General features: G+C 45.2%; 1 protein-coding gene across 2 annotated transcripts in view; it reads right to left on the bottom strand.

Annotated features, from left to right (window-relative positions):
• The window catches only part of TMCO4 (transmembrane and coiled-coil domains 4), a 1142020-nt gene that overhangs the window by 921739 nt on the left and 193150 nt on the right, over nucleotides 1–27131 (bottom strand). For both annotated transcript variants that reach the window (XM_069610379.1, XM_069610380.1), the window contains one exon: nucleotides 24756–24930. In XM_069610379.1, the coding sequence (XP_069466480.1) occupies nucleotides 24756–24930 (175 nt within the window). The remainder of the gene's footprint in view (nucleotides 1–24755; nucleotides 24931–27131) is intronic.

The following is a 27131-nucleotide window of genomic DNA, read 5'->3' as shown; positions in this document are numbered from 1 at the left end:
GCTGGCCAATAGGCTGAAGACGGTGATCGGTAAGCTGATACACCCAGACCAGACGGGATATGTCCCCGGCAGGAACATCACAGATAACCATAGGAGGCTACACCACATCATTGACCACACTGAGGAAGATACGGGTGAGCTGGCCATCGTGTCTCTAGACGCGGTCAAAGCCTTTGACTCGGTGCGATGGCCGTGGTTGAAAGCAGCCCTGAGGGGATACGGAATGGGACCTGGGTATATCAGGTGGGTTCAGTTGTTATACAGCACCCCGGTGGCGAGAGTTAAAACAGGATCCATAATCTCAGATACTTGGCAACTCAGCAGGGGGACCAGACAGGGATGCCCCTGGTCGCCCATGCTATACATTCTGGCTTTAGAGCTGCTGGCAATATGTCTGAGGCAACAATACGGGGAGGTGGGGATTAGTACAGTAAGTGGTAGACACCTGGTATCGCTGTACGCAGATGGCATGCTCCTTTATCTGCGCTATCCGGAGGAGAACTTGCAGTATGTGCTAGAGGTCATGGACCGATATGCCACCCTCTCGGGCATATCGGTGAACCCTAGGAAGTCTAGTCTGTTCCCCTTGGGTAGATACAAGAATGTCCTGTTACAGAGGCTGCCTAGCCTGCCGATACCATGGCAGACTGAGACATTTAGGTATTTGGGAGTAAATATTTACCACAGGATCGAGGCGGAGCACCAACATAATACAGAGAAAGCAATAGAGGGGGTCAAGAACAGCATGGTGTTTTGGTCCAGATTGCCCCTGACCATGATGGAGAGAGCGGCCTTGCTTAAGATGGTGGTCCTGCCCAGACTCCTGCACTTCTTTGTGAATGTCCTGTTTTTGATTCCCAGAAGCCTATTTGTGAGACTTCATAGCGTGTGCAGGGGCTTCATATGTGGTAACTCCAGGAACAGAGTGGCCCTGTGGAAACTCCAGAACCCATGTGACATGGGGGGCATAGGCCTGACAAATTTTGAGCTTTATTACCTAGCGGGGCAGCTGCTGTATGTGGCCAGGTGGCTGTCGACTGAAGACTTGGTGGAAGCCAGGCTTCTGCGGGAAGACTCGGCCCCATACTTTTTGAATGAGGTGGTGTGGTTACAAGAGAACAAACTGGTGGGAAGAGGGCGGCTGTTGAGGCTGGGCTGGGAGGTTTGGCGCAGAATGTGGAGAATGATGGGTGACAGAGAGCCGTTCTCTCAGCAGGCCCCGCTAGTGGCACTATGCGGGAACGACTCACAACTGTTCCAAGTGGTCCGTAGATACTGGGAACCGGTGGGCCTGGCCACCCTTGGGGACATATGGCAGGAAGGGGAGGCCTTGGAATTTCAGAGGTTGCAAGAGGAGACAGGGGTGCATAGAGGCCAGTATATAACCTACGCTAGTCTCATGCAACGGGTACGGGAGAGATGGCTGGAGACAGTGCGAGCGGATGACCCTGATGCCTCCCTGGAAATGATGTATGATGTTTCGGAGGTCGGGCACGCGATATCTAGAATATACGAGCTTCTAAGAGCAAAGGTATGGAAGGAGCTGCTTCAGTTGAGGCAGGACTGGGAGGAGGAAGTAAGAGGACCCATGACAGATGGGCAATGGGAGAGAGCCCAAAGGTACCATAAAAAGGTATCCCGGAATGTGAGACTCCAACAACTCCAGTTGTATGTCACTCACAGGGCTTATTTGACTCCCGGGAAAATTGCAAGGTTTGGAGGCTCGGCTACGCAGAAATGCCCCAGGTGTGGGGAGGTGGAAGCGGGGCTGCTACACATGTTCTGGACTTGCCCGGAGGTGCACAGATTTTGGGACGAGATTAAAACTAAATTGGCTGGTGGGGGAGTGGAGCTGGACGTGGGATCAGCTTGGCCATGCATGCTCGGGATTTTTCCCAGGCCACGGGATTTAAAGCACATAAGCAAAATGAAGGAATTAGCCTACATCCTGGCCAAGCGCAGGATCGCAATGGGTTGTAGGAGCTATGGTGGACGGACCTCCTCAGATGGGCGTAGGCGGAATCCGTAGTTTGGTTTGAAGCGGTTACTAGGGGGGGAGAGGAGGAAGTAGGGCCCTTGTTGGCCTGGCGGCAATTGGTGACCTCTATGGCAAACCCTCACCAAGACAATAGCGAATCAGAGGACTCTGATGAGTGCACAAGCACTGCGATACCTGATAATGCTCCCATAGATGACATGAGTGAGCCGGCTCTAGTTTGTGGGGTGGGAGGGGGGAGGACGGAGAATTATACTGTATAATGTGATGGTTTGATGCTGATTATGTACGTCCTAAACAGTTGTAATGTGTGTTATTTTGTTTGGTTTTATTGAAAATAAAAATAAATTACAAAAAAAAAAGATTTATTCCAGGCTCAAGATCCCCTGAGCACCAGAACCCCTTAATAAGTGTTCTTACCGTGTTATTCGGAATGTGTTAAGAGAATACGGATGAAGACCAATGGTAAGTTGAATGCCACCAAAAATGTGAAGAGGAAAATGTGTCTTTCCCACGTAGCGTGCGTTCGCGTCCTCACTAGAGTTGTAGTACAAACAGATGAAAAGGAAAATGTCTTTCCCACGGAGCACGCGTTCGCATCCTCACTGGAGTTGTAGTGCAGAAATGAGAAGAGGAAAACGTCTTTCCCACGAAACACGCGTTCGCGTCCTCACTGGAGTTGTAGTGCAGAAATGTGAAGAGGAAAACATCTTTCCCAGGGAGCGCACGCTCGCGTCCTCACTGGGTTATAGTATCAAAACTAAAAGGTAAGGCTGAGTGGAATCTGGGTAACCAAGTGAGGGAAAGGCAGAAGAAATGGCAAAACCCTGCTCAGGTAAGGACAAACATAGCGAGAGAGCAATAACCAAAAATATCATGAACGGAAGGTATGCCACAGTATACCTTCTATAATTGTGCAATGCAAACGTCAAGCCAAAACAAGTCGAAAGTTTGTTCAGAAGCGAGGAGCCGAGCGCAGGAGGGGCTGATAAGGACGAATACACGTAACCTTACCCAGCTTACCCAAATGCAAGGGCGGCACCGCTGCCATGGCAACCGCCAGTCTCGGTGTACCGGCTTCCCACTGAAGACTTTTCTTAAAGGGAAAGTATGCTGAACTACTGGAAACCGGAGGCGATTAGAATGAAGGCTTGTTTTAGCAGTGTCTTGTAGTCGATTCCTCATGCGTGTGCACCGCCGAATCGTGACAACGACCAACCCAACCCTTCCCCAGCCTTCGGGGGCCATTGTAAACCCCCTCCCCTCTCTTCCTCATATGAAACTACAAAAAGTACTGAGACAAGGAAGAGGCAACTAGGAGTAATGAGGACTAGTTTCTTTTACCACTCTCGTCCTTGGACTGGAAAGAGGCCTGCTGAGAGCAGTAGAGGTCAGGTGTGTCTCCTTAATGATGGTCAGGCAGGGCTAATTGTAAACTCACACCTGCAGCCTGTTAAGGAACTGCAGGTCTATAAAAAGCCCCATCAAATGTGAGTGAGGGAGGAAGCAGTAACAGGAGCAGTGGCAGTGAAATTGCAGCAGCAGCAGAGAGGCAATGAGACACAGCAAGGTGCTATCTGTGTGCAGCATGCCTATGGTTTAGGGAAGAGCGGCCCGGGAGCTGGGGCTCTGGGGAACCGAAGTAGCCTTGAAAGGGGAGCCGTGCCGGAAGGCTGCCCCTTTTTTCTATTGCCAGAAGCCGACACAGGAGTGCCTAAAGGGCAGGAGGTGGAGCCCTGAGGCAACGACCAGAAGGCAGGGAGATCTGCGCTGCAGGAACTCGCATCGAAGCAACTACTTCTCTGCTTCTCCTGACCCATAGTGAGGTGCCACTCCCACAGTCTCTGGTAGGTCGTGAGTCTCTGGTGAGTCGTGGTGGCCACCCCGCTCACCGGCCTGCTCACATCTTTAAAAATTATTGAATGCCAAATCGAAAACAAAGCTCGAAAATGATATCTTCACATTCTGAATAGCGCATTGAATGAAGATTGTTACTTATGAAGAGTCTGAAGAAATGAAACTTTACCATTTGAATAAATAAACGGTCTGCCAAGTCCAAAAGTGAATGAAACTTAAATTACACGCAACGTTCATACACATTGAATCTACAAATCAATTAAGTGCTAAATCAAAGAAACCAATGCATATTATGAATAGAACTTTATCAAAGCTAGCGAACCCAATGTGTATTATAATTAGGGTTTCTGGAATTCAGTGAACTCCAAAAAAATCAGATAAATAACCTCTGTGATTATTTGCATATTCCCCGGGGGACTCTGATAAACACCAGCATTTTATATAATTTAAATTTCTAAGTGCAGGAGCTGGATTCGAAATGCTGTTGTTCTGCCTTGTCTTTTTTCGGAGACATACACACTCCCAATGAGCTATCCTCCCAGCCCTGGAGTTACGTAGCTATTGGAACTAACATTACTATAACTATATTAACTATATGACTGACGTTATCCACTATTGCCAATTTGTGGCCAATCAAATCATGCAAATAATCCTAGGCCGCCTTTATGTCTCGTGGATTAGTATGCTACTATGCACTGCTCCTTGAGTTAAATTTACTCATTTCATTCTCCCTAACACAAGGCAACAAGACAGAGGCAACACAGGCATTTTTCTCCTATAGTGAGCATTCACCTACACATTACTAATAAAGTAGTAGAGTACCACTGAGTTTCTGATTGCAGAGGTACCCACTTTATTTTACGCATGCCGAGTTCTCCAGCATAAATAAGGACAGGTTTCACCTATCCTTCAGTGAGACCATAAAGTCTTTGATATGCACTGTAGACCACACAGTACGCAGATAAGCAATACACCCCAGTGGGTAAACCCAAGCCTCTTTAGTTCACATAAAGAACAGCACTTGTGTAATCCCATAAGCCTTGTGATTTTAGAATTTCTGCACTTGTGAGAAGACTTAAGCTCTCACTGAACAGCTGAGGGAACCATAAATCAATACTACGCTTCATGTGGGTCACGGATTTTAGCACCTTGAAGCAGATTACAACTGCAGGTAATTACGATTTAACAAAATTAAAAATCGCATCCGTTTTAAAAAAAAACTAAGATGTTTTTTATTATGGAAACTGGAAATGTGAGAATCATATGCAAATGTTACAGCAAGTACAAATGTACAGCATCAGGGATACACGTTTTCTTCACAGGAAATAGAAATACACAACAAGGCCACTCGCTATAGTAGTTCAGCTCGGAATCATTCAGGAAACACCCAATTTTTATCTATGGCAAGAGCGTTTACTCCTGTCCCCAAAGGTTCTTGGACAACAACTAATAAGCATAGCGGGCAGCAACATGTAGTGGTGTCTAAAATGATCTATTTGTTGCATTGATGAGGTGTCGATCTGTAAATTCGTTCCAGTATTAACAGGGCACAAGTTGCATGAACCTTGCTGCATACCAAGTGAAGTGGAGTATTTTTTACTGCCATCTTGAGCAAAACCTCAACAGCATTGGTTTGGCCTTTTTCAGCGGCCATCATGAGGGGCTTCTGCCCTGCAGCATCGGCAGCATTCACTTGTGCACTGTGGCTCAGCAGCAGTTGGAAACATTCCACGTGATCTGTGAAAGCAGCGGCATGCATGGGTGCCCTTCCTTGTGCATCCACTCAATTGATAATGCTGGTGCCCAGTGTGTCTATCAGCATTTCAGTAGCTCCTCCTCCTCGTTGCAGAGGGCTAAAAGTATTACAGCCTAGCTATTGGAAACCCTCTTGTTCCAAGAGCATCTCGGCACAGGTATCATGACTGTTATAAAAGGCGCACCCAATGAAGTGACGTGTAACCAAGGTTATCCGTTACAGCAGGAGCACTATCCACCGATGGGGATGTCTGAAGAAGGGCTCCAAGCACTCAGGTGTGTCCACATGCATCTGTCACATGCATAGGTATGCAGCTCCTACAATCCCGCAGCTGGGTATTAGCGCCATGCTGAAGTAAGCTCTCCACACACTCCTCATGTCCAGTCACAGCCCTCTCTGCAATGCCGTTCTTCCCCATTTGTCTTTGGCATCGACGTTGACACTCTTGTTGAGCAGCATCCGTTTTTTAGTAAACTGATTGTAGTAAGCAATGCAATTTTAATCACTTGCAACTTTCATCAGTACCAGAGCAACACTTAACCATTGCCCCAGTTGGAGTCATGAGTCACATTAAAGTGTGCGGTGAAACCCCAAACATTGTTCATCTTGGCCCAAAAAAATAAAACCTTAGAGCACTGAAGGACATTGACGTGATCATCTGCATTCCTAAAATTCATAAATCGAAAGGGCATCACCAAACCTTTTCAAGCTGACAGCTGATCTACAGCGATTGTCTTCCTTGAACTGGAAATTGGTTTAAAAATAAAACTCCTGCTGCTTGAGCATTCTGTGGCTTGCTGCAGGCAGCGCCGTCTCAGTGGAAGCTTGCTGAGCTGCGTCTCAAGGAGCCTGCATGCCTTTTATGGTTACCTTGTGTAGTCCTGCTTCCAGTCACAATTAAAAGCAGCAGCCCCTCCGGATGCAGACCCTTTTTAGGGTCAATAGATAATTTGTTGGATTCACAAGCACATAAATAGGAATGCATGGATAAAATTACCTTTACCCTTCCACTTTACTCACAGCATGTTCATAATGTTTGGAATCCTCAAACCATTTAGGGGATTTGGGGGCAGTTCAGTGAGGTTGTCCAAATGGCAAATGCTTTTAAATAGTGGGTTCAAATAGTGTGTTTTCCATTGTATATTTTGGACAAATTCTATTGTCAGACAGACACATTGGGCCTCATTACGAGGTTGGAGGTAAGTAACTGTCCTTACCGGCATGGAACAAATACCGTGTCCGTGTAGTAAAGAGCCCACTAATAGAGCGCTATTACGAGTTTGCGGGCACGTGCTTTGCGCCATGCCGGTAAGGACATTACCGGCATGCCGCTAAAGTCCAAAAAATAATTGACCTTAGTGGCATCATGGAAAGCGCTGACAGCACTACTGGCATCAATGGATACGGCATTAGCGGTCACCGCTATAGCGGGGACCGTAAATAAGCGGAACCGAAAGTAGCGTCATCTCACAGGAACGGGAAAGAGCACGGCGGCCATCTTTAAAAACACAATCCATTTCCATTCTCAGCACCCAGGACCTGCATCAGCACAACGGCAGCCCCAACTTCACCTAACACTCCATCACCATGCCCAAGGCCGTGAAGAAAGGTGCCGCGCACCAGCGCAAGGTCCGTTTCTCAGTGGAGGAGCTAAACAAGCTTGCGGACACCCTTGCCGAAAATGCGGAGGCCGTGTTTGTGCCAGATATGCGGCGAGCTGCACAGATGAGAAAGAAGGAGATCTGGGAGGAGGTGGCATGCAAAGTCAGTGCGGTCGGTACCAAACCCCGCACCGCAAAGGACGTGATCAAGGGCTGGGATGACCTGCGCCTACGCATCAGGAGCATTCTTGCAGCCAATCGGAGCCAGGGCATGGGAACAGGTGGCGGAGGAGGCTCACCGATCAAGATGACACAATGGGAGGACACATGTGCCAGCACAATTGGCATGGAGACAATTGAGGGAGTGGGGGAAATCGAGCGTGGAGCGCCGTCATCGGCTGATGGAGGTGAGTGTCCACACAAACCACTGTAATGCAAAGCATGATGATGTCCCCCAAATGTGACAATGAAATGAGCCAATGCATGGGCCATCACACACACATGTACACAACCCTGCCTATAGGCTGTCCACAGCACCATCACATCCACATGCATGCAGCACCTCATACATGTTTTACCCAGACGTATGCCTGCATGACCCACCCTTATGGCAAGCAACCTGTATGTCAGAACTCCAAGTCCAAAAAGCTTCAAATGTAGGGAACTGCAACAATACCAATATATGCATGATGCACGCAGAACCATCACTGATGCTGCCCCTCTCTTTGTCCCCCACAGGCTCACAATCTGACAGTGAGGACCAGGAATCCGCGGCGCAGCCCACAACACCCATGAAGAAGGCCAGGGGCACGGAAGGAGGCAACAGGCCTACCACATCAAGGGGCACAGGCAAACCTGGACTGCCACAGAAGCCCAAAGCAGCTCAGGATGCAACGGCACCGAGGCGTGAAAGGGGCACGGACACCGCGATAGCACCCACACCAGCCACTACCACCACACAGGTGCCAGCGGCAAATGGCTCACTGTCCGCTGCCAACAGTTCTGTTGGAGAAGCAGCTGCCACGGCACTCCTTCGGATGAAGAGGGACACTGCCAAACACCCGTAAGACATGGCACACCCAGCCCACAGCTGTCACCCCACCTCACCTCACCCCACATCCAATGCCAGCAGTCATGAGCTGTCTGGAGGTGAGTCATGGAAGTTTATGGGTGGTTTGCGATGCCGGCATTGCCGGCATGCCGGTATCCACTATTTGCGCCTTCTTGATGCCGGTATTTGCATGTCCGCCTGACTTGTGATGTTCTCCTGTTTACGGCATACCGGTATTGCCAGCATGATGGGCCGTGTGCCCGCGCCCATGCCGCTATTAGAGGCACCGTTATTAGCGGTACCTCTAATACCGGGTTCTCAGGTCGGAATAGCCCGGAGCGGTATGCAATGCCAGTAATCCTTTACAAGCATCGTTTTTCCCTTACCTCCAACCTCGTAATGAGGCCCATTGTCTTCCTTGCAGGGCACAAACAATACATTAATGTTTGTGTTTACACTGGAAAAAACAGTTATCTGCATTTTTTTAAGGGGGCAAACAGGAAAGCACTGTTAAACACAGAGTCTGAACATTTTGGAAAACACTGGAAAATCAACCCCCTAATTATAATCCAAAGTGAATGCAACTTTGGAGAAGAACTTTAAAAAGGGAATTGAAACAAACTACCATTTTCAACCAAGATATTTTGTTGTGCAAAGACCAATCATATGCAGAGGGTGCAAGTGTGGCACAGAATATTAAGAACATTTGGAAACATAATATCAATACATCAGGTACGTCTTGGTGAAGGAAACCCTGGGTTTTTTAACTATTTTGACTTGTGGACGGAGCCTCAGGATATTTTGTGTTTTGAACTGTGTTTTGGAACTTGGGGAAGGGCACCCAGGAACTTAAGGCAATCCTGAAACTTTTGTGAGAACTGCTTTATACTCGGGGAAGGGACCTGAAAGAAAGCTGTGAGTTGCTCAGAACGTTATGCTGAACATTATTTTGTTGATGGCTCACATCGCTGTACTTTGTATAAAATTATTTGTGAGGGCAAGTATAGGTTTTGGACACAGACAGATTCCTAAATTGAACTTGCAGACTTTGGTTTGGTAGGGAAATTCCACCATAGCATAGGGCAAGGCCAAGGGATGTGCCGGTGGCCCTCTCGTCATATGTAATGAAAGAAAGGCCAGCATTATTGGAGATCTTGAGGCAAGATCGGGGTGAAACGGCAGGATTACAGGCCTGAAAGGAGGTAGGGAGGGATCATGGAATCACTTTGGGGGGTGTAGTTTTCCCCCTGCCGGGAAGTTCCTGGGGTTGTATCAGGATCAGAGCCTCAGGAAGGTATCTGAGGGGTTCGTAGGATCTCTGGTTCTGGCAGGGAGGTGTGGACAGGGGGTGGAAGAGGTGTGAGGATAGGGTGGGGGACCGACGAAGGCAAGGAATGGGTCCAAAGCAATGGGAGAAGGAGGGATATAGGGATCGGGGCAGAGGGGAAGAGGGGACAGGAGATATTAACCACTTAGGAACGATGACAACCATGGGTAGAGAAAACAAGATAAATTACTTTAACAATCTTCTCACACAATGTTAGGGGATTGAATACCACTATTAAACACAGAAAAATGGAGGGGCAAATAAGATAAGACGATACCAGGTGGACATAATAATGTTGCAAGAGACCCATATAAAGAAAGCAGACAGATCACTTCCCCATTTCCGCAAATTTACATATCTCTATAAAGCTAACGCTCTGGGGAAGATAGCTGGGTATTGATAGGTCTAAAAGACGCCTTTCAAGCAAAAGTGGAGCAAACGCTGGTGGACAAAGACAGGAGGTATCGCTTCCTACTGATACTTCTGGGACACATAAGTGTGACATGGGAACGATTTACGCGCCAAACATGGGTCAGGAGGCATTCCTGTGAGAGATCCTGTTGAAATTGAAAAGATTTGCGGTAGGGGAGATCATCCTATCTGAAGATTTTAATTCAGCATGGGACCCTAGCCTAGGTAGAAGTATGAGTAACCATCATAGCGGAGGTACTCCCACCAAGCTCCTGAAGGAGAATTTTGAACACATAGCCCTCAGGGATGTATGGCGGTATAAGACGGGGGCAGAAAGAGGGTTCACAGGTTTCTCCCATGTATACCAAACACTGTCAAGGATCGCTCACATATGGATGACGGCCACCTTGCTGGGGGAGGTGGAGAAGTGAATATAGGGACAATATTGACTTCAGACCATGCTCCATTGATGGTGGAAAGGAAAGGGTGGGGATCTCGTAGGGGGGTTTGGGCATGGATATGTCCCTGTAATATATTGTCAGACACAATAACAGCGGAACAGCTAGGAATCAAAATAGACTATTTTTTAAACAATGAAAATGCGGAAATTACACAAGAAGGGCTGTGGGAGGCATTCAAAGTGGTAATCAGGGGGTGAGATAGTAGCGATCCAAGCTCAAAAGAGGAAATCAAGGGTAGCACTGGATACGGAACTGGAGGCCCAACTGAGGGAGGCTATGAGAGATGTAGTGGAGGGAATGAATAAAAACATATATTAAAAAATGAAGGAGATTAGAGGACTGCTGCACACTCGTAACGCAGAGAGGGCACTGCTGAATACAAGCCAGCAATATTATGTATGCACCAATAAAGAGCATAGGCTCTTGGCCAGGCAGGTTGGAATGGTGACTGTGAAACAAATAATATTGGGTATCAAGAAACAAGACGGAACAATGGCCACATATTCGGAGTTGATAGTGAGTTTGTTCGCTGGATTTTATAGGACTCTATATGCATTGGGTAAACCAGAACAACAGGCAGTCAAACAATATTTTAGCGGTCTTCCGTTTCAGAAAATTACTTGTCCCGAGACAGACCGGTTAGAGGGGGATATTACAGAGGAGGAAGTAGAGCCCATAATCAAAAGCTTGCCAAAAATCAAAGCAGCGGGACCAAATGGCTTCCCGGCAAGTTTCTATCAGAAATACCAAAGGTATCTGAGCCCTAAGCTTCTGCACCTCTTTAATTTAATAGGGAAGAAAGGGAAAGTGACCCACACTATGCCAGAGGCAAAAGTGGTGGTCTTTGACAAGCCCAACAAAGGTCCAACGGCCTGTGAGTCTTATCGGCCCATTGCTGTTCTGAACTTGGATGCAAAGATTTACACAGGAATATTGGCGGCCAGACTTACCCCACTTCTACCGGATATCATAGGCACAGACCAGTTGGGCTCTATAAAAAAGGAAAGCATACAGGGGACAATACCAGGAAGCTATCAAAAGATTGCCATTTGGCAGGTCCCCACAATATTGGTTTCGTTTGACGCGGAAAAAACATTTGACGGGTCGAGTGGCGATTTTTATTCCAGGCCATGTATCATATGGGATTCGGTATCAGGTAATAATATTGCAGCAAAAATGTCGCCAGTAAAAATAATCGCGGCAAAAATGTCATGGTTTGACCCAGTAAAGGTGTACCCCATTATACCATTTAAGGGAGCGGGGGTTGCAGGGGTGTCCCCCGCATCCTTTACATGATTGCGGCAGCAAAACCAGAGCATTTTTGCCATTAAATGTTGTATTCACTGCCTTTTTTGCCGCGATTTTAAGACATGGAACCATGGGATTCGGCCCCAGATTTATTTGCATGGTTCAGACCCAATTTTGCTAAAGTTCGGTATTAATAAACTGCTCCTTTCATCACATTATCATAGCCATTAAACATTAGTGTTTTACATTTCCAATCAGATTGCCTGCGCTGTCGCTTGCTCACTCTTGAGCGCTCTGACCTTTCTTCACTACGCGGATCGAAACCACAGCGTCCCAGAGTCACTCAGCCACGCTTGACTCACCGGGTATCCTATCTTTGTGTGCCCTTCTTCGCTTTGGTGGGTCCTTCGCTGCTGAAGCTATTCCAGGCTCGGCAAAGCCCCTCGTCCTGGGCCTCCGAGTCCTCTTGACTGCAGGAGGTCAGCAGACAAACCCTACCCTGGAGATCTTCCGACAATGCCAGCCACACTCTGCTTCTGGTACAGCGACTCTGCAGCATCTCGGTGCTTCGGACACGCATCTTCCTGCCTATTCTTCTGGCTTCTCCGTCTGCAAGCACCTTCTCTCCTTCTCCTTCTCCTCACCCTTCTCCATTATCCCCACCTGATCGGGCCGTTCATACCACCCCTTTGGCTCCAGGTGCATGCCATTCACATTGAATTCACAATGGTCTTGGTACTCAGCATCCTTCTTCCATCGTCCCAGAACCAGAGTGGTGCGTGTGTATGTTTGAGTTAATAAAGGATGAATGCAAGTTCCTCTGTGGTCTCTTCCTCGTCTCAGTACCAGAGTGGTATACATTGGGAGATGGTTTTCTAACACAAAAGGGAAGGGATTGGAAATATCCCATAAAAGCTTCGGGGACTTTTTGATTCCTGATGAAAGGGAAATGGGGATACATTGTCACACCCAAGGATGCCTCATCCCCACTCCCTAAGTCTCCTCCTCTCAAGTGATCCTCACATATCAACCCCAGGGTCAGGATCAAAGAGCAGTGGCCTTTCCCATGCCACATGGGGAAGGATATTTTGGGTAAAGAAGAGGACGTTCTCAGATTCTTCACATACCCTTCCCCTATGCTGGGTGGATCTTGCTGTTTCATATGGGAATCAAGACAGGAAGTCAACATTTCGTTGGTCTATACCCTTCCAGTGTTCCACTGTGAAACAGTATTGTTGCAGATCTAGAAACCACTGCATAGCTCATGGAATAGATTATTTTCTCTGGCTTATTCATACCAAGGGTGAATGGTCAGTGACCAATTCTGAATTTCCTTTCCAACAGGTAGTATTTTAAATGTATGATAGCCCATTTTATGGCATTGTATGGCAAGGGCGTACAGCTCGATGACAGAATAGTGCTTTTCCCGGGGAAAGAGTTTCCTACTTATATACAGTATGGGATGTTCCAGGCCATCATAGTTTGTGAAAAGATGACTCCTATTTCCACTAGGGAAGCATCTGTCTGTAGGATAAACTGTTTCTAAAAGTCAGCCACAGACTGAGGGTCTCTTTCAAAGATGTATAACAGTTTTGATATTCCTCATTCCACCTGATCTTTTGGGGTTCTGCGTTCTTCAACTTATCAGTGAACCTGGCTGTTTTACTTGAAAAGTCTACGGTAATAATCAGTTTTGGGTGTGGCGGTGTCTAGCATGGCTCTAACGTTTTCTTGCTGTGGCGATACCGTGCCATTACCCACAAAAAATCCCCCAAGTATTTTACAGCAATTTGAGCCAATTTACATTTTTGGGGATTGGCTGTTAATCCTGTGGCTCTTAAGACTCTCATGATGGTGTATAAATGATAGACATCATCCTCCCAAGTCTTACTATGGATCACAGTGTTGCCTATATAGGTCCCGCAAAAGTGACAATAAGGTTGCAAGATTTGATCAATCAACTGTTGGAATGTAGCAGGGGCCCCATGTAGCTCAAACAGGAGGACTTTGACGTGGAACGGAACAAACCTAAAGGTGTAGCAAAGGCTGATTTTTCTTTATCAGGACCGTACAATGGAACCTGCCAATAGCCTTTTGTAAGATAGACAGCGTTCCCTAGGTGGTAAATAAGATTGTTAATGCGAGGCATGGGATAAGCATCAAAGGCTGAAATTGCATTAACTTCTGAAATCAATACAAATCCTGCAGCTTCCGTCCGGTTTAGCTACTAATACGATGGGGGAAGACCAGGGACTGGTGGAGGGTTCAATAATATTGGCATCCAGCATTTGCTTGACTAACTGAACGATGGTCTCTTTCATTGCCTCGGATAGCCTATGGTTTCAAATGTACCACTTTGCCTTCAGGGGTGCGGATATGGTGATAAAATCCTTTCACCCTGCCTGGCTCCTCTTTAAATACATCAGTAAATTGGCTGATTAGATCATACAGGTATTGCTTTTGAATGTTACTGATATCAGGAGGGATCAGTTCTTTTTTATCTGAGTCATCAGGAAAAAGACATGTTAATACGCTGATAATTGATTCTGTTGGGGTTTTCTTTCCTCTCTTTAAGGAGGTTTATATGGTGTACCTGTTTTTTCAATCGACGGTCAGGTTAGGAAATTTTATAATTACAGGGACCTGTTTGTTCTAGTACCTCGTATGGTAAATGCCATTTAGATAATAGTTTATTCTCTGAGGTTAACTCAATAGTGTGAGATCATGGAACGTGAAAGTACAAAAGATCTGGGGATCTGCAGGTTGTAGAGCCGTGCCTTAAGCTTATGTATGACAAAGGACGTTGCAAAGAGGCATGTTAATTTTAAATGGGTCCAGTTATCCGAAAAGCCTTTTTTGCTCCAGGGATAGGCAGTACCATTATAGCTGATGCAACAGGCATAATGAGGTTTTGGGGTGCCCCAACCATACAATACTGACATAGTGAAGGTGGACTAAGAAATAAAGGCACACACTACTATAATCGGAAGAAGAAAGGACAGATAATCAATGAACAGTCTCTTTTTTCATTTCTTGCCGCTCCTCTAATCTGGTTGTCCTTGTAAGAATCACAAAACAGTTTTAAAAGATTCTCATTATTGAAGAAACATTTTTCGTTTGAAAATATTCTTTATTTTAGTATTTCGGTTTTGTAGTGGAAGGACACAAACATTTTTAATTGATAAACAAAATAACTGCCTTTTATGTGTTATTTCTGAAGGTGTAAACGTTCTTTCTGTTTTGATTATATAAAATGAAATTAACAACCTTGCTGGTCAATAGGAAAACTGTTGAAGTGATTACTGTTTCAAATACCATAATACTGTTGGGTGGTGCCCTACATGTTTTAAGAGTCCCACCCATACCTGCTAAAGAATTCTAACTGCCAAGTACTTCTTGCTATTTTGAATGTAAAAAAACTCTTTCCATCTGGTTTCTGGTTATCATATTCTAAGATGTTTTCCATAGTACATGTTAATTGTGCTGCAAAGTCAACTCCTGCTCACACGCAGCACTGCTCCCAGCTTGCCGACGGACCTGCCACCATTCTAACCCAAAACTGGGAGCACTGATCTCAGATCACGTTAGGGGATCACAGAGCTAAAAGCAGCAGACATCCTAAGGTGACTATGCCCACCACAGAGCCCAGCAACAACTCCTGGTCCCAGTCAGCACTGCTCCCAATTTTCAACTGACCTGCCTCCATTCTAACCACTAATTGGGGGCACTGGTCTGTCTCAGATCATGTGACCGCAGTCTTTGAGCCAAATGCGGCAGTCATTGTATAGTGACATTGCCCTGTCATATAGTTTAGTAGCTCCATATGGGTGTCCGGCACATCGGCGTCTTCAGTTAAGGGCATTGAAGTAAAGGACAATCGCCCAGCCTTCTTCCCTCAGCCTCTTACCTATAAGCCTTTGCTTTGCTGTGTCCTGATACTTGTCTGTAAGTTGCCATTACTGCTTATTCTCAGCCTCGCCCTCACCATGCAATTTTCATGCATCTCTTCCTTTCCCTTCTACTTCTCTCTACACACTCCTCTGCTACAAACCATCTCAACTCTGTTCCCATTCCTATAATAAAAAAAATATAATAATTTCATCTCGTCTCCTTGACGCCACCCCTCTTCTCACTCCACTGCTCTCTCCATTCACAAGACCTACTCCAACCCCAGCTTTCAATACACGTCATCTTCTTGCGTATACGCCCAGTGCTTCATATTTCTCATACTCAACGTCGCTGTGCTTCTACATCTCCCTCTCTTTCTATTGCTCTTTGGAAAGCACAGTCTGTTTGTAATAAAAACTCCTTTACCTCCAATTTATTTCTTTCTCATTCTTCTTCTCTTGACTTCATTACCCTTACTGTAGCCTGTATTCTCCCTCTGATTCTGCCACCATTGCTGCCCTTCATGACTCTGCCTACACCTTCACCCTCTATCCGCCTCACTGCCAGGAGGGGGTGGTGTAGGACAGTTTTCATCTACCAAACTTCCCATATCTCCTGCTCCCCTATCTGCAACTAATTCTCCCTCTTCTAAATACACTAAATCCACAATCACTGCCCCCTACGACATACATATTATCTCTATCGGCCACATGGTCCAGTAGGTCAATTCTTCAAAAACCTCTCCCAACTAATTGACTCTCTCCCTTTGATCACCACCCCATTTTCATTGGTGTCTTTAACCTCCCCTTTCTCTCTGCTGCTCTATCCACTTACTTTTAACTCTCTTCTTCTTAACCACTCACCCTCTTCTGTCCACTCTCTGCCCACCCATTTAAGTAGATACTCCCTCAACCTTATCCTCATCTACTCTCCATGCTCCTTCTCTGATCACTCCATCGCCTTTGCTTCAGTCTCCAGTCCTGCTTCGTCCTCACCCGCTCCATCGAATACTACTGTTACTAAACACAGGTTTCCCTCCTCCAAACATCCCAACTATCTCTCTGACCTTCACTACTCTCTCTCCTCCTATGTTGAACTCACCTTTCCATCCACTGAAGAAGCCTTCACTACCTTTAATACTGCTCTTTATGTGCCCTTCTCCTCTCGCTTCCCTGTTTTCACATTTACTCCTAAATCCTCCTCTTCACGGCCCGGTATTATCCCTCTCAGCGCACCCTGAAAAAACGATGAGGAATAACCTTGGCACTTGGCAAAGGTCAAGACACTCCTCAGATTTCCAACTCTACCTCACTGCTCTTCTAAAACTACTCTTCTGCTCTTGACTGTGAAATGTGACTGCACCTCTACCATTTCGTCTTAATCCTCCCAACCCAGGCACCTCCAAATCTCAATTCTCTCACATCCTAAACCCCCTCCATCTTCTCTACTCTTTCTGCAAATGATCTTGCCCTCTACTTTGCTTCTAAAATGTCTACCACTCATAGTATTCTCGCTACTTACCTTCTATTCCCTCCTCCTGCTCACTTTTCTCTACCACTCTTCTCCACCTCTTCCGCTACTATGTCTTCGTTTGCACCCACCAACCCTGATGAGATTCTTGCCTTACTCCTCAAGGCTAACCCTTCCTGTGCCCTCATTGACCCACTGTCCCTGCACATTGTAAAGCACATAGCTCCCAGTGTTGCTCCCCATCTTACTTCCATCTTCAAATGCTCTCGTTGAAATGCTACTTTTCCCTCATCCTAGTCAGCTACAGTCATCCCTCTCCTTTAAAAACCTGATTCTAACCGTCCTGACAACTTTCGTACTGTCTCTCTCCTACCACACTATTCCAAAATCATAGAGCGAGTATTAGTCTATAAACTCAAGGAGTTTATTGATACTCACAACCTCGGGGATCCTCTTCAATCTGCCTTCTGACCCCTCTACCGAGACAGCTCTTCTCAATATCAACATCTTCATCTCTTCCGCACGTCATGCAGACCATTTATCTATTCTTATTCTTCTCAACCTATCTGCTGCCTTTGATACAGTCAACTATTCGGACCTTCTCGCTACATTAGCTTTCCTTGGCAACAGAGAGAAGGCCCTTGATTGTTTTGCTTCATACCTTGCCCCTAGATACTTTCAGGTATCCTGGAACAGCCTTACCTCTCCACTCACCCCACTTACTGTTGGAGTGCCCCATGGGTCTGTCCTTGGTCCACTTCTTTTCAATCTTTATACTTCAGCTCTTGGCACCATGAACTCCTCTTATGGCTTCTCCTATCAGTTCTTTGCTAACAACGCTTAGACCGTCTTCTCCTTTCCGTCCTTATCCAATGAGCTGCTGTCAAAAATGTCATACTGTCTCTCCACCATCAAATATTCTATGGCATCTCACTTGCTCATGCCAACTTCACTAAGACTGAAGTTCTCTACTTCTCAGCCAAACATACTACCTCTTCTTCTCCCCTCTTCTACCTTCCTTACTCTGCTTCCTCTCGTAATCATTGGTGTCATTTTCGACCCATCTCAACTTCTCGCTCTTCATCTCCAAATCTGCCACTGCGGACAGACTCAACCTCCGTAATTATTAGCCAAATCTATCAACTTCTTCCTTTCAATATTGCTAAAACGCTGACCTCCTCCTTAGTCTTTTCTAGATCGGACTACTGTGCCAGTCTCCTCTACAGCCTTGCCAACTATCCCTTTTCACGTCTGGACAAAGTCCTCAACTTCCCGGACCACACACTTTTCAATCTTTCTCGCTTTACCTCTACCTCCTCTGCCTGTCTGCAGATTGGCTGGATATCTATGGAACAAAGGGCGCACGGCTACATGTGATTTTACAGAATAAAATCCTAACAAATGAAATAATAACAAATACAAAAAATAGATTTTTTTAACTTACAGGGGTTCACCTCCCCATCCCCCCGTTTTCCCAGGCTTCTAACCCCACCGCGGACCCCCCGCCCATGCCTTTTTACCCTTTACCCCTACCCCATATATTTATTTTTTGATATTTGTTCGTTATTTTTTAATTCGCTATTTATTTACTTTAAAATCACTGTATCTCAGAGCGCACATCCTATCAACATTGAAAGGTTAATATGTGATTCTGCTATAAATGCTACGCTACTTCTTTTTATATTTTACTTTCTAGCACAAATTACAGTTTTGAAGTGCTGCAGCACAGCAGGTCAAAAACATCTGTTACTAATATTGCGACAGAGTCAGGATCTTGGTCCTGTCAGGGGTCGCGGGGGCCAAACCCCTCCCAACCTAAGGCAGGAGGCTCACCAGGGTGAGTTTCAGAGCCAGCCCTGGCCCAGGTGCTGAGAGTGGAAGTTGGAGGCCCAGTCCCTGAAACCTCCTCATGTGCCAGGAATGTCATTAATGGTGCTGCCAATATTTGTTACATGATGCCTCCCAGTACCTTTTCTGTCCAGTGTTCTTTGTTTTCTGTTTCAGGACTATAGCTCTCAGAGTGCATCCAGGCACACTAAGAAAATCCAGACCAGAGCTGGAGGGAACAGAAATGGAACAACACCCACCTATAAACCCCCAGGCAGACCCCCAGGCAACAGATAAACTGGGGATGAGGGGGGACTGCAGGGAAGCAGGAAAAACATAGAAATCCTTCCAAAAATTGAATCTGAAACAAGACTCACCAGCACACGATGTAAATCACAAGGAAAACAAGCAGTCTGAGCGCCAACCTTCTACCCTGTCAACAGAGACTGAAAAGGGGGCGGAATAATGGTCTCATTAAAGCCACCAACTTGTCTGACCAAGCCCCTAGGGAAAAGACCGGCACAGATTAGCCATTAGAGTCAGGTGAGCGCTGGAACGAGTTGCAGGGGCGGTGTGTGTGGAAGGTGGGGGGACAGGACCATAGTATAAAAGTGTATAAAAGAGGACAGAATGAGAGCAACCTAGATACCAGGTAGAAGATGGGCATTGGCGTGGCGTGTTGAAGAGTTGGTGATAGAGGTGGAGCAGAGTATAGGTAAGGTTTTGATTGTGAGAGTGACACCAATAGTGTGTAGTAGAATGTGAGAAAGGGTGTAAAAGAAGAATGAAGATGGTGAGAGAGAAAGGAAGCGAGAGAGCGTAGGGAGTTTCGAGTGTGAGACAGAGGGTGTGACAGAATGGTGTGGAGAGTGCAAGGCAGTCGTGTGTGTAGTGGTGATGATGGAGTGAAGAAGAAAGAGGGAGGTGGTTAGAAGAGATAGGCGGAGAGAGTGGGTTGTGCGAGCTTAGAGGTGAGGGAAAGGATATATAGGGATGTGAGAAGAAGGGTGTATGGAGAGGTGAAGAGAGGGGACTATAGAGGAGCTAGGCGAAAAGTGAGTGCAAACATTGGAGGGACAGAAGAGGGAGGTGAGAGAGAAAGAGAGAGACCGAGAGAGGAAGAAGATAGTAGGGTGTGAGAGAAGGACTAGTAGAGAATGACCAGCAGTGCACCATATCCCTGAAGGTTGAGCAGGGGATCATAACCGTGGGGTCTAGGGGGTGGTGAGCAGCGCGCAATCTCCTTATGGGATGGTGAGCAGGGCACCATATCCCTTGGGTGGGATGCGCACTGCAGCATTTCCCTGCAGGGTTAGAAGGGCACCATAACCCTGAGGTGGGATGCGCACTGCAGCATTTCCCTGGAGGGTTAACAGGGCACCATATCCCTGTTAGGGTGAGTAGGGCACCATATCCCTGAATAGGGAAGGAGTAGTGAAATCAGGGAAAGGAGAGAGGGGGAGTGCATGCATGAGAGAATGGTCAAGGGTGCCTGTTTCCAGATCAAGTAAATCATAATTTCCTGTTGAGACCCCTCTGGAGTTTTAGGTCGATTCGCCCCTAGAAGAACCCCGGAGAGAACCAGATAGATAGGACTTTAGCCTTAGGCCATCACCAAAAGCCAGTGTTAGACAGCAGGTCTTAACGATCGCTCGCTGGGAAATTTGGGGACGCTGTGTTAGGGTGATGAGAAGCCCACAGGAAACAAGAGAGGGATGCCCATTAGAATACCATGGCCGTACCCATAACACAATAAAATCAATGATTTTTAATCCATCTTGAATATAAAAACCCTTGAACCACCTATCGGGGTCTGTTGTTCTTAATGCCATCAGTGAAAATATCCAATGTGATACTTCTTAATTTACTTAACACGGTTGTCAGCAATGGGCTACTTCACAAAGGCCATTCGTCATTTTGGGGTGGGGTGACTTTCCCCCTGTACTGGATGCACTGTCAATAGTAATTGATTGTTTTTTTAGATTTTCTAGACTTGATGTTTTAAATTTGACTGTTTTACATTTAAACTGCAAATAGTGCTTAATTCGGCAATATGTGCCATAACTCTTCAGTCTGTCCCCATCCAAACCTCTAAACACTGATCTCTCAGACTGCTCACAGCACTTTAGTCATCCATCTTTTCAGCAACTGCTGCTAGCGTTGTACGTCACAAATACTACATGTTCAGGTTTCAACATCCCAAGAAGCTCACACGGCCCTGTTTTCCATAGAGTTACATTGAATCTGTACAGTGGCACATCTCACTCAACTCAGAAAGCAACGTTATATTTTTTGCATGCTTTATTATTTCACGCAGGTCCTTATGCTTCACATTGACAGCATATAAATTCCAGGGTTGCCTTGAAGCCCAACGTGAAAGTACCAAACTTCACCAATTGCAACAGAGAGCATTCCTACAGAATTCAGATCAAGGCCGCAGCCTGTGTCATGACAACAAATAGTTACACTTCACTGCTCCTGGTGTGTTAAATCCATGCAATTAGCATTGATCAAAGGAAAAAATACAGATTTGGGATCACTCACAGTTGGTGGCGGCCGTATGAGGGTTTAATAAAGTAGCCTCGATGCCCGCAATACTGGGCGACATCCAAATTAGAAGCCGAGACCAGGCTGTACTGTGGCGCCCGAGGGTTGCGTCGAGATTTAATGATCAAATTGATAAAGATCTGGTAGATAGTGATATTTGTATTCGTCTCCCACAGATTTTTGTTCGTACATTCAATCGACATTGTCAGAGTTAATTCCACTGAAGAGCTCAACTATTAATCCGAATGGAGTTGATTTCACTCAAATTCGATGAACAGGTTGCCTTAAAAAAGAAAAAACCTAAAAGCGACCTTAAAAAGACAAAAAAGAGGGGTGCTATGGCAATTACAACCATAAGTAAACTAAACAAGTATATAGAAATTGGCTTAAAAGATATAGATACTTGTTATTTTACAAAGATGCAAAAGCCACGCTATTAGCACTGCGCTCCAATAACCTGTCACGCTTTTGGAGATTAGAGGTAATTGTATCCAATTATCTCTACAAGTGCTCCTAATAGCAGGGCCTCACTGGGAGCCATTTTTTGGAACACTCTATTCTGTTCTTCCTCGGGTTGAAGTTATGAATGGGGTTGAGGGATCTGGTGTGTATGGCTTATCTGATTGGGATCTCTTGGATATTGATATGGAAGGCATTATTATGGCAATTAAAACAGCAAAATCTTCAAATGGGCCAGGCCCTGATGGGCTCACAAATATGATATTAAAATCGGCTCCTCAGGAGGCAATTGTGGTGGTGATTTTTCAAGAAGGTAGACAGATCGGATCCTTCAAATTACTGCCCCATCTCCCTCTTAGAGGCTCCACATAAGATTTTCTCTAGATTTGTGTTGAGAGCTTTGGAAATTTGGGCGGCGGGTGCCTGTAAGATGGATGTGAACCAGTCAGGTTTTAGAAAGGGCATTAGTACATCGTTTAACTGTCTGTTGATTAAGCAACTGATCTCACAGGCCACTGCATCTCTAAGGCCTTTGATTGTGTAGACCGAGCACGCCTATGGAAGATGCTAAGAGAGTGGGGTTGCCCCGAAGCATTGGTTGACATTCTGGAGCAGCTCCATTCAGATAAAAAAATTGAAAGTGAGGCTGGATCATAGGGGCTCATACTCAGGTTGGATATATGCTGCACGTGGATTACGAGAGGGTTGCGTGCTAGCCCCCTTTTTATTCAATCTTTATATCTTTGGCATCAGAGCTGCATTAGAAGCTTTAGTGGTAAACCACCCCAAATTGGGCAAGTGGAAATTACATTACCTTCTATACGCTGACGACCTGGTTTTATTGGACTATACGCCAATTGTCCTACACAAATCACTGAAAGCTGTGGATGTATATTTCACGAACCTTGGCCTGAAGATTAATGTACCAATATCTAAGGTCCTTATTATTAATCCTCAGAAGTCCTGCACAAGATGCTCATCCTTTGGTTGGTACATTGGTGGTCATAGATTGGAGATTGTACGTGAGTTCAAAATACCTGGGGGTTCTATTCAGAGGAAGGAAGTCAGTGGCTTTAGTAAACCAGGCACTTAAACTGGATGCTATTTAGGCAAAGGTTAAACTTTGGCCGCTTGACAAAAAATATGGGCGCTTTTCATTTTTCTGACCTGCCCTGAAGTTGTACAATCAAGTGTTGGTTCCTAGACTGGTTTATGGTGCTGAGGTGCGAGAGGACGGTTTTCTCTGGTCTAAAACAGAGTGCGTCATTTGGAAACGTGCCCAGGAGCATGACTTCTGCGCCTATATGACATATTTTGGGTTTGGTATCTTTGAATGCTATTGTGTCGTGGCGTAGAGTACAGCTGCTGAGAAGCATCTTACTCCACCCGCTAACACTTTATTTGGTCAATTGAATGGTATCCTCAGGAGGGGAGTCTGTGGATCTTCGAATTTATGGGTGAATGCTTCTATAAATATTCTCGAAAATAATGCTCTAGTGAGGGAGGATTTAGAGGCTACTCCTTACAAGGACAAGTAGAAATTGTTAGAAAATGACTGGATAGTGAACAGACAACAGTTGGCCTTATATAAGATTTGGGATCATTTTTTAATGGACATAAACTTCTATAATTCACTACGGTATTGCATGGTTATATATCCTTCTAAGCAATTTAGATCCTTTTGGCTGCAGCTTAAATTGTACCTCTTTCCTACAAATGTAGTGGGGGGACGTTTGAAACATCCAATTGCTGAGCGCATGTGTCGTTTATTTATGACAACTAAGAAAAGGGTAAAACATCTAATTATCGAATGCACTGCACTTTGTGAGCTGCATCGTGCGACTTTTGAGTTATACTTCGCTAAGAGACCACTGTTTTCATGGTATGCACTTTGGTGACAGCTATTATTAGAACCCAGTGATCAACTTGTGATTGCAGCCATACATTTTTGTGCAACAGTTTTTAGTGAAGACAATTAGTATCTTCTTTTAAAAGTTGGGTTTAGCATTTGTTTTAAATATTATTTATATGACAAAAAGTTGCACCTATGAATTGTTTTACATCTTAGTATGTTTGAAATAACTGAGAAGTTGTACTTTTGTTGATCTTTGCCTTCCTGCTTTTTTTTAATGATTTATGAAAGTTGTATGTGCTACTTTGCTTCATTTATTTTAAATTTGAAGCACCTCAAGACCTTCCTCTTCAGCTCTGCCTTTTCTCCTGCTCATCTGTTCTCTCTCTCGGCACTGTGCACCTGGACACCCTCTGTCCTTCGGGCCCAGGCACCTGCTCACCCTGCAACCCTCTGGAACTGCCTCAGGGCCACCACTTGCACTGGGGTCTGTATCTGTACCCATACAGTCCCCAACCCACTTTTCTTCTGCACTTATCAGATATACCCTATCTGACTAACCTAGCAATTGCCACATGCTGGCTGCACTACCAATGTTGATCGCCTTTATTTATTTTACTTATTAAGATTTTTTCTGTTCTCTCCTCTGTTCCACACTTTCCACTTTTCCCCCCTTCCATGCACTTTTTCTGCCTTTTCCCTTTCCCATGCACTTGCGCGGTCTTAATGTCACTGGGCCTAATAAGATCATTGTTTTTGTTTCTCCCCTGTTACCCTCCCTTTGCCTGGTCGTGCTCTGAAAAACATGTGTATAAGTGTGATATAAATAAAATATAATTTTATTTAATTTCATCATTTCTTGTAGAACGATATGTGTAAGCTTTCTTTGAAACTATAACACATTAAATAAATACATAAATACAGATGTGGGATTGAACCATACTATTACACCCAACTGGACAAGAAATCCTGTATGCTGGTGTGGGAGATTCAGAGAGAGGTACCTGGGTAATGAGGGCTCGGTTTATTTTCATGGCCGATTCTGCTAACAGCATCTGGGTGAAGGTTTCGGTCCCCTCACCACCCAATCCACTGGCAAATGCCACCATAGCAGGAAGCACTGAGTCTGACAAGGCCAGCCATATCACTAAATCCTCCACAAACTCCGTACAGAAGGACCTGAAATACACCAAAACAATATTATATAGAAACAGGAAATGCACAAAACCAGACGGATATTAGGGTGGGAAATTGACCAAACCAGTGCAAGAGCGGAACAGTAAATACATTAAGCCAGACCAGGAGTTAATTGGATAATTCATCAAAACAGACTGAAATTGTCATGGAAAATACCTCAAAACAGATGCACATTCAACCAATATGACACTAAGACAGAAAATAGATATAAACAGATGAATTGGAAACTGAGGCAAACCAATATGAGACGAAGAAATTAAAAATGACTAAACCAATGTGAGACAGGGAAGGCAAACCCAAACTAATGTAAGAATGAAAGAAATTAAAAACCTAATGCAAAATATGGTTCAGAAATATGCTATATCAATGTGAGATTGGGGCAGGAAATACCCCAAATCAACTGGAGACAACGACAGGACATACTTCAAACCAGCATAAGAATAGGAAAGGAAACACACCAAACCAATGTTAGACTTCGAAAATACACCAGATCAATCTTATATTGGGATAGTAAAAACACTGAAACATTATGGAGCCAGCACAAGAAATACACCAAACCAATGTGAGAATAGGGCAATCAATCCATTCAAGCAAAGCGAAACTGGGACAAGAAATTCTATCAAACCAACAAGAAAAAGGGACTGGGAATACGCCAAACAAATATGGGACTTCGACAACAAGAGAAGCAGAACTGTGTTACACTGCCACATGGCATGAAGCCCACAATGGAAATGTGCACTGGAAATAGGCCAAAACATATGGGATGGTGAAAATGAATACACCAGACCAATGTGAAACAAGAAAAAAAAAAGAATTCCAAGAGACCACACTTATTCCTAAACCACTTTAGAGCAGGCAACACTAGGTCTAACCCAAACCCTAAACCATGACCGAGTAGCACACTATATACCCTGTCTCTAGCACCCATCATCTACCTCAGACTATTCTACCCTGAAGAACAGCAAGTATGCACTCACACCCAAATCCATCATCCACTCCTTAACCTTCACGCCACACAATGACCAACACGTCAATTGTCTTTCTGTGATTATGATCACGTAGGTTGTTATGACATCTTTGGACACCAATGGGCGTTATCCAACTTGACTACCCTGAGATCTGAGAGTGTACAAGGCATATCATTATGCAATTCCTAATACACAGATGCTTCCATACACCCACAGAACAGTTTCTCCAATCTGTTACACACCACCATTTTAGCAAAAGCTGCCTTGGCAAACTCTAGCCCTAGCAATCAAAGAGGAAGAGACACTTTATAAACCAATGCCAGCACTAAATAAACTATCACCAAGAGGGTAATGCACAGACCAATGTCATTTAAACCATCCCAGACTAGCTACTAAAGAGAAAAACCTTAGTCTTAACCATCAGAGAGCAGCCACTAGAGAGAGAACCTTTGGCCTAACTCATCGGAATGGCCATTACACAGACTAATCTCAACCTTAATAATAAAAGAAATGACACTACAAAGACTACATCAGCCATAAGTCATTACAGAGCCAACAGCACAGCAGCCAACCACATCCATAACTCATCGAACCATCGCAGAGCAGACAACGTAGACAATATTTTCTAAATAACCATGACAAAGCATCCTTAAAGAGATCAGTATCAGCACTCAAAAACATAGAACATGCAATAAACATACCAACATTAGACTAAACTAGCAAAGTGAAAGTACTTGGAGACTAATCTCAGCCTAAACCTTCACAGACAGAGTGAGTACCACCAAGGCCAACCTCACCGCAAATAATCCTACACCAACACAGGTCAGGCATTACAGACACTATCTATAACCCCAAAAAAACAAAGCAGGCACCACAGATAGCATCCTCTCTGACCTATGCCATCACACTCAATCTAAATCATCACAAAGGGTGTACTAGAAAGGAATGCCTCAGTCATGAACTATGACAGAACAGGTACAAAAGAGATAAACTGCGAGATATGCCATCACACAGCAGGTGCTCCATATCAATCTATGACCGACACCAAGAAAGAGTAGTCATGGGAAGTCAACCTTAGACATAAACCATTAAAGATGCATCACTAGAGACAGCATCCACAGCTGCAAATCAACACAGAGCGGACACTACAAAAAGCAAACTACTAGCCTGGCATACAAATGTCACCATTTCCATCAGTGCTTCACATGCAGACAG

Source organism: Ambystoma mexicanum, chromosome 8, assembly GCF_040938575.1.
Source record: "Ambystoma mexicanum isolate Mex_15411 chromosome 8, UKY_AmexF1_1, whole genome shotgun sequence".
Lineage (NCBI taxonomy): Eukaryota > Metazoa > Chordata > Amphibia > Caudata > Ambystomatidae > Ambystoma > Ambystoma mexicanum.
The sequence above is the reverse complement of the archived record's forward strand: the minus strand, read 5'-3'. Positions and strand labels throughout refer to the sequence as shown.